The sequence below is a fragment of the Thunnus albacares genome, chromosome 10 (genome assembly GCF_914725855.1).
Source record: "Thunnus albacares chromosome 10, fThuAlb1.1, whole genome shotgun sequence".
Classification (NCBI taxonomy): domain Eukaryota; kingdom Metazoa; phylum Chordata; class Actinopteri; order Scombriformes; family Scombridae; genus Thunnus; species Thunnus albacares.
Genome location: NC_058115.1, coordinates 24,039,902 through 24,050,449, shown reverse-complemented (window position 1 = coordinate 24,050,449; position 10,548 = coordinate 24,039,902). Strand labels below are relative to the sequence as shown.

The 10,548-nt window shown below is 41.0% G+C and overlaps 1 protein-coding gene across 1 annotated transcript; it reads left to right on the top strand.

Annotated features, from left to right (window-relative positions):
- The first annotated feature begins 766 nt into the window (after positions 1-766).
- mcm7 (minichromosome maintenance complex component 7) lies at positions 767-10,391 on the top strand. The gene is made up of 15 exons (XM_044362907.1): positions 767-985; positions 3,433-3,512; positions 4,544-4,708; positions 4,954-5,078; positions 5,286-5,466; positions 5,559-5,696; positions 5,785-5,934; positions 6,048-6,162; positions 6,264-6,395; positions 6,571-6,654; positions 6,971-7,182; positions 7,287-7,552; positions 7,751-7,919; positions 9,123-9,232; positions 9,732-10,391. Exons 1-15 carry the CDS (start codon positions 955-957, stop codon positions 9,955-9,957), a joined length of 2,184 nt encoding a protein of 727 aa, XP_044218842.1. The 5' UTR covers positions 767-954; the 3' UTR covers positions 9,958-10,391.
- Positions 10,392-10,548: the final 157 nt, after the last annotated feature.

The following is a 10,548-nucleotide window of genomic DNA, read 5'->3' as shown; positions in this document are numbered from 1 at the left end:
ATGAGCAGAGACAGAAAAACTTCACTAGTACAGTTTATTGCTTTTATAGTGCATACATCCTTTCTTTCCTCCAATAACACTATTAAATAAAACATAATGAGGACACTGTATAGAAGAAATGGAAAGTAATGTTAAAATAAAGTAAAAATAAATACTAACTATACTGTATATTCATTTTAGTTATAATTAAATAACCATAATAACCACCAACATAATCATACAATAATAAAAATCAGCTGTTAAATCACCAGTAATAAATACAAAAACATCTAGCTATAAGGTCTTACTGTATAGTTACAGCGCCAAAAAGATGAACAGTTTATGGAAGTGCAGTGCAGAAGGACATATTATTATTATTATTAATAATAATAATAATCATCATCATTCTTATTTTTTTCCAGGATAAAATTTGGACACCTCTTGTCTGTAATGAGGTATTTGAGAGGAGTATGACGCCCTCCAGTCAGCAAAATAATGTATATTTTCATAAAGTGTTTTTAGCCTACTATGAAAACAATAAAACTTTAATAACTGAGAGTTTTAATGGGTTAATTTGGCCAAGCTTCGGTGTTTATTCAGTATGTACTACAGTATCTGAGTTCACTTTGGGGTCAGTCAGTTGTATGAAATCCAATCATCGCCTTTCGCGCCATTACTGACAAACAGGGCGGAAGTTAGTCGAGTCACGTGACGTGCATTCGCCCGCAGCTTTCGCGCCACCACGAAAGCCCGCCTCTCCGTGCTGAAAGGAGCGTCATGATTGGCTGCTGGCGACGTCAGACTCGCGCCACTTCTTGCAGCGCGACCGGGGAGACCAAACTGAGAGTGAATGAACGCTGGTCTCCGGTGATAGTAAAGAGACTAAACCGGGAATTTAAACTGATTTTTTGGGTCAGTTTGCACCGTAGCATTTTGTAATCAAGTTATCTCACCTGAGGGTCAACGTCTACAGCCATGGCTCGTAAGGATTATGCGGCAGAGAAAGGTAATGTGTTAACTTACATAATAACGGCATGGCAGCAACAGGTTGGCCTAAAATACTAAACTTATGACTAAATATGTGCTTTAAAATGCTATTTGAAAACGTAGCGAGTGTATAACATGGATTGCATTGGATATAAAGTCAGCCTACCTAAATAACCTCAATGAATTGGGTTTGTGCAGTTTAAAATAGTGCAATTCAGTCACTCATCTGATAAAGTTGCCTCCTCGTTTTTTGCTTCTGCACTAGCTTACTCTCCTCAAACTACAACCCGGGAAATCCTGCATATGAGTGTGCCTGTATAACGTTGTTGTACAGTTCAATAAATCAGGAATTGGTATTCACCTTGAAGTTGCACAAAGTTTTCTAAACCTTTAGTTAACTCTGAAGTAAATCAGCATTGTCTGAGAGCCTTGACTACTCAGTGGCCCGGATGGATCAGCTTAAACAAAGGAGCAGGCGCCACCGTGAAAGCACATGTCCAACAATATCTTAGTAAGTTAATGAAGAGTGAGCAGGCTTTTTTAGTTATAAGATATTACCTTTTTAGAAAGTTGGTATCAGATGCTCGTGTTGTTCTTTAATACTGGGTACATTATTTCAGGTCATGCAACAAGCATTTGTAGAAAAGTATTTGTAACGTTATGCATCCTTTGACATGTTCAACGCAAATTACTTAGATAACGTTAACGATTAAGTTGGTAGTTAGACCTACATGATACATATAACTTGACGGTTATCTGTAAATGGCGTTAATACCAATGTTACACGTTAAAAGGTTTCAGTTTGTTACGCGATTCACTTGTAATAACGTAGCGTGTTGACGCCGAGTTTTCAAACAAAAAAACTTTAATAAGTTAACATGTGATATTCAGTACTTTCTCTTAACTTCTCGACGTATACAAGCGCTTTACACGACCTGAAAACGATTCACTTTCTTCCACTGAACTTAGTCTCTCTTATCAGCTAGCTAAACTAACGAACGTTACTGCTAGCTACCCACTTGCAGTATGAACGTTATGTTAGCATGCTAGCAAGGTAGCTACAAGCTGACTGTCAGTAACACAAGTTAACGTGCGATTGTGCATTTAGGTGTAACGTTATAGCCTGTTGCAGTAAAATACCAATAGCTAACTCAACTTGTATCTTGCTCAAGAGCACTCCAAATGGCTGGATTATGTTCTGGTCACAAACTTTATTTTGATGTTATACGTGTAAACAAGCTGTGCGTCTAAAATACGTTGTATTTACAATAACGGATAACCGTTAGAATCCCACCAACGGAATTAACTGAAATTCATATCGGCAACATTGTACTGGTACGTTAGGATATAAAAGTAATTTAAAAAAACTATGTGTGACCATACTTTAGCCTCTTAATATCAATTACTGAACTAAAAGGGCTCTGTGTAACAATTTATCTATATATGATTTTGCTTCCCACTTAAAATCGAAACTTTACAACGACCTGAGTCATCTTCCTATCCGTGAATATAATTGCTGCATCAAACTGACTGCTGAGACGTTTAACTGGGAGTGCATCAACCGTAAGCGTTAAACATTAAAAACTCAGCCACCTCTTACCGCTTAGCGATTATGTTTAAAAAGCAGTAGCTAACGTTGGTGATGCATGTCTGTGTTCAAGCACAACTCGGCTAACCTAAGCTAACGTTAGAAGATGGCTGGCCGTGGATTTTTGAAAACAACAGCCAGGACTATTTTTAAGAGCGCAGGGATCGCGGAGGGATCTCGAAGTGAAGAGGCACAAAAGCCATGTGCTGCTTTGTTTACAATAACATCCTCGAACAGTGAAATAATAAAGCAGAGCTGCAGATTATCTACTACGGCGTCAAAGTAAGTGGAGTACTTTGATTATCGTGCTAGGTCTAGTTTCGTTTTTTGTAACGTGGATTTAAATATTGTTTGTAGTTGCTGCTCTTTCGAGAAGTGGGGGATATTTTCCCAAAAAAAAAAAAATGGACACTGAACTGAGCGCGCCTGTTGTTGTATTTACATTCTCAACCTGAAGCTATTTGCTGCGTAACGTCAGTAATTTCTCTCCAAAAAACCGTGATAGTAGGCAAAGTCGAGCGGAATTCGCTTCTTGGAGAGCAGCATTGGCAGTTTGTGCTGTACAGTAGGTAATAGTGACTCATCGAGATTACAGGATGCCATGTTACTCAACAAAGGGGGTCGTCGCAGGACAACAAATTAGCTCCCAGTGTGTAGGCCCACTTGTTAATCAACATTTTCAATAGCTTTTAAACTTGGAGGAAACAGCTTTAGTGTAATTTCAACAAATGTAAAAGGTAACATCAGTGAACAATGATTTCTTTGTGTATATGGAGCTAATAAACAATCCCCACCTAGTGTCTGCTTAGGCCTGTGTTTTTCTGTTCTGAAAGGAGGCTGAATGTTTTTGTTTGTTTTTTTTTTTTGTTTTTTTACAGACAAATGCAAAAGGTTCCTGCAGGAGTTTTACTCAGAGGATGACAATGGGAAGAAGGTGTTCAAATATGGAGCTCAACTTGTAAGTATAGGAAACAAATATTTAATGGTTTTCTTTCTAGAGTTGATTGTTGTAGGCCTGGTGAGGATGGTTGTTGATGAAAGACTCTTAAGTAAATAAATGAGATTAAAAAATGAATTTCTGATGAAAGGTAATGTCAGATTTGCCAGTAAAACAGACAAATCCATTGTCTATTGCTTTTCTTCCTAAATAATTTAAACCACTCATTGCTCTTTTGGATAGTAATTTAATTTAGTTGTTGCTAAAATAAATGCCTACAAATTTAGAGGTTGAACACCTCAAGTGTTGTTCACTGCTCACCTTTAAATAAAATAATCTCTTTGTAAAAAAAAAAAATATATAAAAATAAAAAAACAAACACATCAACGGTAATTTTGTTGATTCGCATGTTATTCAGATTTGTCAATATTGTTATAACTCCAAAGCAAAATGTTGATCTTAGTAAATCTTTAACTAATGATTATTTTCATTATCATTAATCTGTCAGTTATTTTTTCGATTTAATCAATTAGTTGTTTAGTCCATAAAATGTCAGGAAAACAGTGATGGACGTTTTTCACCATTTTCTAAGCCCAAAGTGAACCTGAAATGTCTTGTTTTGTCCTGGCCACAAGTCCACAACCTAAAGATACTGAGTTTACTATCATAGAGGACTAAAGAAACTAGGAAATATTCTTATTTGAGATGCTGGAATCAGAACTTGGGCTTTCTTCTTAAAAATGACTCCAGCCGATTAATGGATTATCGAAATATTTGGCAATTAATTTAATAGTTGGCAATTAATCCACTAATCGTTGCAGATCTAGATGCTTACAAGTAATTACTGTAAATACGACAGAATACTCCACCCACTTTACTGAGAGCATATTCTAACTTCCTGTCACATTATAAACCTACATTTGAATGCATGATTACATCTTGCCTGATTTCAAGTGCGTGTAGAGGTGTCACTGTTGTGTTATTATGCAGCAACTGTGCAGACAAGGTCATGTAATTAAGTGGCTCATCTAATCACTTGTCTGTGTGTACAGGTGGCACTGGCCCACAGGGAGCAGGTGTCTCTCTTTGTGGACCTGGACGATGTGGCTGAGGAAGACCCCGAGCTGGTCGAGAGCATCTGTGAGAATGCCAAGCGCTACACGGGCCTGTTTGCTGACGCCGTCCACGAGCTGCTGCCAGAGTACAAAGAAAGAGATGTAAGTAGAGCTGAGAAGTAAATCCTGTATGGTTCTTAGACAAAGTCAAAGTGTTTTTGATTAGAAGATCAACTGTAGTGAATAAACAGTAAGACTATCGAGGCATTATATTTTAGTATCTAACAAACCAACTATCAGTTTCACTTTTTTCTTTTGTCAGTTTTCCAATAACATGTAATGAGGGTCTCCCTAAAAACAGAGTTCCCTGCATTAATGCAAAAAAAAATGTTTTTTGTCATATCCAGATTGTGGCCAAAGATGCTCTGGACGTGTACATTGAGCACAGGCTGATGATGGAGCAGAGGGGTCGTGACCCTGCAGACACACGTGACCCACGTAACCAATACCCGCCTGAACTCATGAGGAGATAGTAAGTTAAATAAGATTCAGTGTTTAATCAGAGTTCCCTTTTTTAAACTTGGTGCTACTATTCCTTAATAACTTTAACCCTTTTGTTATTAGTAGTAAATAAAATCTCCAAACAAAATTTGGACTATTCTAAAAGTCTCATAAAATTGTTAAACTATTGTAAATATGATATATTCTGATTCTTATGAATTTTATCTTCCATCCACAGTGAGTTATACTTCAAATCTCCAAGCACTTCTAAACCCAAAGTGGTTCGTGACGTGCGAGCTGACAGCATCGGGCATCTGGTGAACGTCCGAGGCATCGTGACTCGTGCCACCGAGGTCAAACCCATGATGGTCGTAGCTACATACACATGTGACCAGTGCGGAGCTGAGACCTACCAACCCGTAAGACTGGATTCAATCCTGTAATCGTTCGAGTCTTGTGACAGTACATATATGTTGGATATCTTTCATAATGTCTTCATCTTGTCTTTCAGATCCAGTCTCCCTCCTTCATGCCCCTCATCATGTGTCCCAGCCAAGAGTGTGTCACCAACAAATCCGGAGGTCGCCTTTACCTGCAGACCAGAGGCTCCAAATTCGTCAAATTCCAGGAGCTGCGTATTCAGGAACATGTAAGGAGCTTCACAATAACACACTCACACACTGTTGTATATATTTCACTGAACTATTGTGAGAGAACAAGTTTCTGTCGTCCCACAGAGTGACCAGGTGCCTGTCGGTAATATTCCAAGGAGTATGTCTGTGTTTGCACGAGGTGAAAACACACGTCTCGCCCAACCAGGAGACCATGTCGCCATCACAGGAGTCTTCCTCCCTCTTCTGCGCACAGGCTTCAGGCAGGCTACTCAGGTAAGTGACCTTGACCTGAATTTTTAGGATTCTTCTGTTTCAACTCAGACTAAACTATATCTCACTCTGAAGACTCTTATCACATGTTTTGATTTTGTTATTTGTGCTTTTAGGGTCTTCTGTCAGAAACTTACATGGAAGCTCACAGCATCACACTCATGAACAAGACGGAGGATGATGAGCTCGGCAACGAGGAGCTGACCGAAGAGGAGCTGCGCAGCATCACAGGTAGGGGTCTGCGTGGGTGACGGCTGGATTTTAGCAAAATGAGATGCCATTAACTGATGCGGATGCCTAACTGCCAACTGAATTGTTTTTCTCTGTTGTAGATGAAGGATTTTATGAGAAACTAGCCGGCTCGATAGCACCAGAGATCTACGGACATGAAGACGTAAAGAAGGCTCTGCTCCTGCTGCTGGTTGGAGGAGTGGAACAGGCTCCTAAAGGCATGAAAATCAGAGGTAAGCACTGACTTGAGCACCTCTCAAATTTCTGTATATCTAGAAAGGAAATAAAAGATGTCGTCATTGTCAATTGTGATCATTTGAGCATTTCTTAAACACAATTATCTGCCCTTTTATGAAATCTTGCAATAACCGCTCCACTCTTCCTGTTTTTTGGCTCTTCCCCCTTAAGGCAACATAAACATCTGCCTGATGGGAGACCCAGGAGTCGCCAAGTCCCAGCTGTTGTCCTACATTGACCGTCTGGCTCCTCGAAGTGAGTACAGCCCTGTTTGTTGGAGTAAAAGTCCTGTATCTGGTTTAATATTTTATCCAGTGAGGCATTTTCTTTCCATTGGGGCATACGTGGTCAAATATTAACTTTTTGATCTGACCGGACGTTAGCAGAGTTCCCAGTTGCTTGTATGCCAAGGACACCAGAATAATGAGAAAATAGATCTAATAACTTCTACCAGTATCTGATTGTCTTTGTTCATTAAATCTGAATGTCGTTTAGAGCAAATTCTATGCAAACTTCTATTTCATGCAGGTTTAATTTGATCACTTTCTACTGTCCCGTATCTCATCTTCAGGCCAGTATACAACAGGTCGTGGGTCGTCCGGCGTCGGTTTGACAGCGGCAGTGATGCGTGACCCCCTGACCGGAGAGATGACCCTGGAAGGTGGAGCCTTGGTGCTGGCTGACCTGGGCATCTGCTGTATTGATGAGTTTGACAAGATGGCTGACGCTGACCGCACAGCAATCCATGAGGTGATGGAACAGCAGACCATCTCCATCGCTAAGGTAATGAACATCGGTTGTTAATAACCACGAGGCAAATTTGCGGAGACATTCTAATCTAATGGTGATGTAAAACATCTTGATTAACATTATTTTTCTCTTTCCAGGCCGGCATCATGACCTCCCTCAACGCCCGTTGCTCCATTCTAGCAGCGGCCAACCCTGCCTACGGCCGCTACAATCCCCGGAAGAGCATTGAGCAGAACATTCAGCTGCCAGCTGCTCTGCTCTCCCGTTTCGACCTGCTCTGGCTGATCCAGGACAAGCCTGATGCAGATGCCGACCTGCGTCTGGCCCAGCACATCACCTATGTACACCAGCACTGCCGCCAGCCGCCCACTCACTTCACCCCCATTGACATGAAGCTGATGAGGTGCGTAGCAGAAAAGCTCAGTTATTCTGTGTGAGATGAAAAAATGTTTGATACAGTTTTACTGCTCTTAAAACATTTTTAACCTGGAGAACTAATATTATTCCAGACAGAATTCAGGTTGTTATTGATTGTTTGTTATATTACGCATACAAATATTGTATGTACTTAATTGTTGTTTTGTGATGTAATTCCCTCTAGGCGTTATATCGCTGTGTGTAAGAAAAAGCAGCCTGTGGTCCCAGAGTTGCTGGCTGATTACATCACTGCCGCTTATGTGGAAATGAGGAAAGAGGCACGAGTCAGCAAGGACACCACCTTCACCTCCGCTCGTACCCTCCTCTCCATCCTCCGTCTGTCCACAGCCCTGGTGAGAATCACACCTCATCTCTAGTCAGCTGTGAGGTTTAAACTGGAAACATTTAGAGGCCACTTTGACAAAAGCTCTTTAATCTGTTTCTTTTTGCATTTTAATCAATTATATACAATTTTCAAATGATTCGTTTTGAGTTCTTACTGATACCACCACATTTAAAGTCACCAAAATGTGTTGCTTTCTAAAGAGTTGAATGGTTTTCTTTTTCGTGTGCGTGTGCATCAATAGTCCAGTGTGAGCTAAAGTGCTTACAGTGCAGGTAGTGATGATAACCTGGCCTACTGCAGTGTGAGCACTTCTTTCCCACGCTGGACAAAAGATCTCCAGTCTGTAAACACTGAGGATATAGTCATTATTCTCAGTGACTCAGCAGTAGCAAACTGGAAAATGTATCATGGCTTTCTAAAAAGTAATTAATTGAAGAAGTGTAAAGGAAAAGTTGATACATCCTGAATGAGTGTTTTTTATAGTCTGGCATCGTATCAGCCTCTGGGTGTCAAAAGTGCTGTTTGTGCAGGTAGCAGTCATCCACCTACTGCAAAACCAGCACTTCAGGCAGACAGGTAGGCAATGTGCTGCACGTAGACGTCCACAAGAGGGCAAATTGCTGCTACAACAAAGCCTGTGTGGAGGAAGGAAGGGAAAAAAAAAACCCCTGCTGGAGTTGTTGAGGCTGCATCAAGAACGTGTTCATTTGCACAACAGCTGCTCATCAACTGTGAACTCTGCACTTCTGATGATGAAGTTGTTTCACCTTCACAACCATTCAAGTGAGATGTAGCAAAAGGTTTGTCTGATCCTGGCCAGCTTTGCAGGGTGGGCAGTCAGCCTGTGTGCTTTAGGCGCAGCTGTGCAAACCCATGCAAAACTGACCATGGCCAGAAAAGTCATCAATATGTTCTGTGTAACAACTTGACATGTAAAGCTTTCGGTTTCTCTTTTTAGCATTTTTGTCGTCTGATGTTTTGATTTCAACCTGTAGAGAGACTAGCTGGTGTTGAGAGGCGGAGACTTGGGCAATTGCCGGCCATCCCAGAGGGCATTGCACTTGTCTCGGTCTGACAGTGCCGGCATAGCGCAGCCTACATAATCAAGACGGATCTCCTGTGAAGCTACGTTTTCTACTATGATTATTTACTTTATCTCGCTTCCGTCTAACTCACCATCCGTATCCGCTGTTTTTATTTCCTCCTGCAGGCTCGCCTTCGCATGATGGACTCTGTGGAGAAGGAAGACGTCAACGAGGCGATGAGACTGATGGAGATGTCAAAGGATTCACTTCAGGCTGACAAGTCCGGCACCACAAGGTTGGTGTTAGCACCTTTTAAACTCAAACTGGTTTTTAATGACAGCAGGTCGGTGAGCTCACTCCAGTGACCGGATGTCTTTTGACCTAAAATCCCCCTTTTATGAGCTTCTCATATATCTGTAACAGTAGCTGTGTATCCTGGAGGAAGCTGTAAAACTTGAGGATTTTTATGGAGCTCTGTTCACACAGCAGCATGTTCACTTCAGCAATCTGTAGGGCTGGTGAACTTTTTGTTTTTTTTATCTACTCAGATCTTTACAGTAACTTGGAGGCTTTTTATAACAATGGGAGGCAGAGAGAAGCCATATTCCTACATCGTTTCAAATTAGCATCTTGGAGTCTTTAAACGTGAAGCCAGTAACGTCTAAAGTCCATTTTCTTTTATTCTGGCTCCATTTTAAGCATTTAATTGACCTTCATCTTGTAGTCAGTACAACAAAAGGTAAACTAGAGCTCTTCTAAAGTCTAAAACTCATCGTTTGTTTCCTTCCATTCAGGACTCAGCGTCCAGCCGACGTCATCTTCTCTCTGGTGCGTGAACTCGCCACAGAGGGGGTAACAGGCCGCGGTGGACCCGGCGGGGTGGTCCGCATGTCTGAGGCGGAGCAGCGATGCGTTTCGCGTGGCTTCACCCCCGCCCAGTTCCAGGAGGCCTTGGAGGAGTACGAGGAGCTGAACGTGTGGCAGGTCAACCAGGCCCGCAGCCGCATCACGTTTGTCTGAAGAACCTGCACTCTTTAACACACGCTGCATTTCAGCCACCTGAGGGAGAAACTCTTTATTGTGGGCTTTCAACAGACTTATATTGGGACTCTTTATTTTTCCTCCTCCAGCATTTTTGTAACACAAGTCAAACAGAAACTGGACATTTTTTAAGCATGACCATTTTTGCAAGAATTCCTGCAGTTGGAGATCCACAGCTATGCTTATTTTTATGTTTAAGATTCCTGTTCACCAGTAAATTGCTTGTAAATATGTATGTCAGAGGTTGTTGTTGTTGTTTAGTACTATCTGCAGTTTAGAACTTAAAGCTTCCAGTTTCTTTGATACTGAGCATTTCTGTACATTTTATACATTTGTAATGCAAATCAGGCAAGATAAATTAACTTTGAGCCTTGTATTGTGACAGATAGTTATAATAAATTGATGGTTCAGTACTGTTTGTTTCCTTTTGACTCCTGTGTGCATGTTAGATGGGATGAACAAAGTTGCATGTTAAATGCATTTCCCCTTTTTCTCCAGATATCCTGTTGCCAAATGATGATTCATTGCTTAAGTTCCCCATGATTAAGAAACAAATTTGGTTATCTGGTA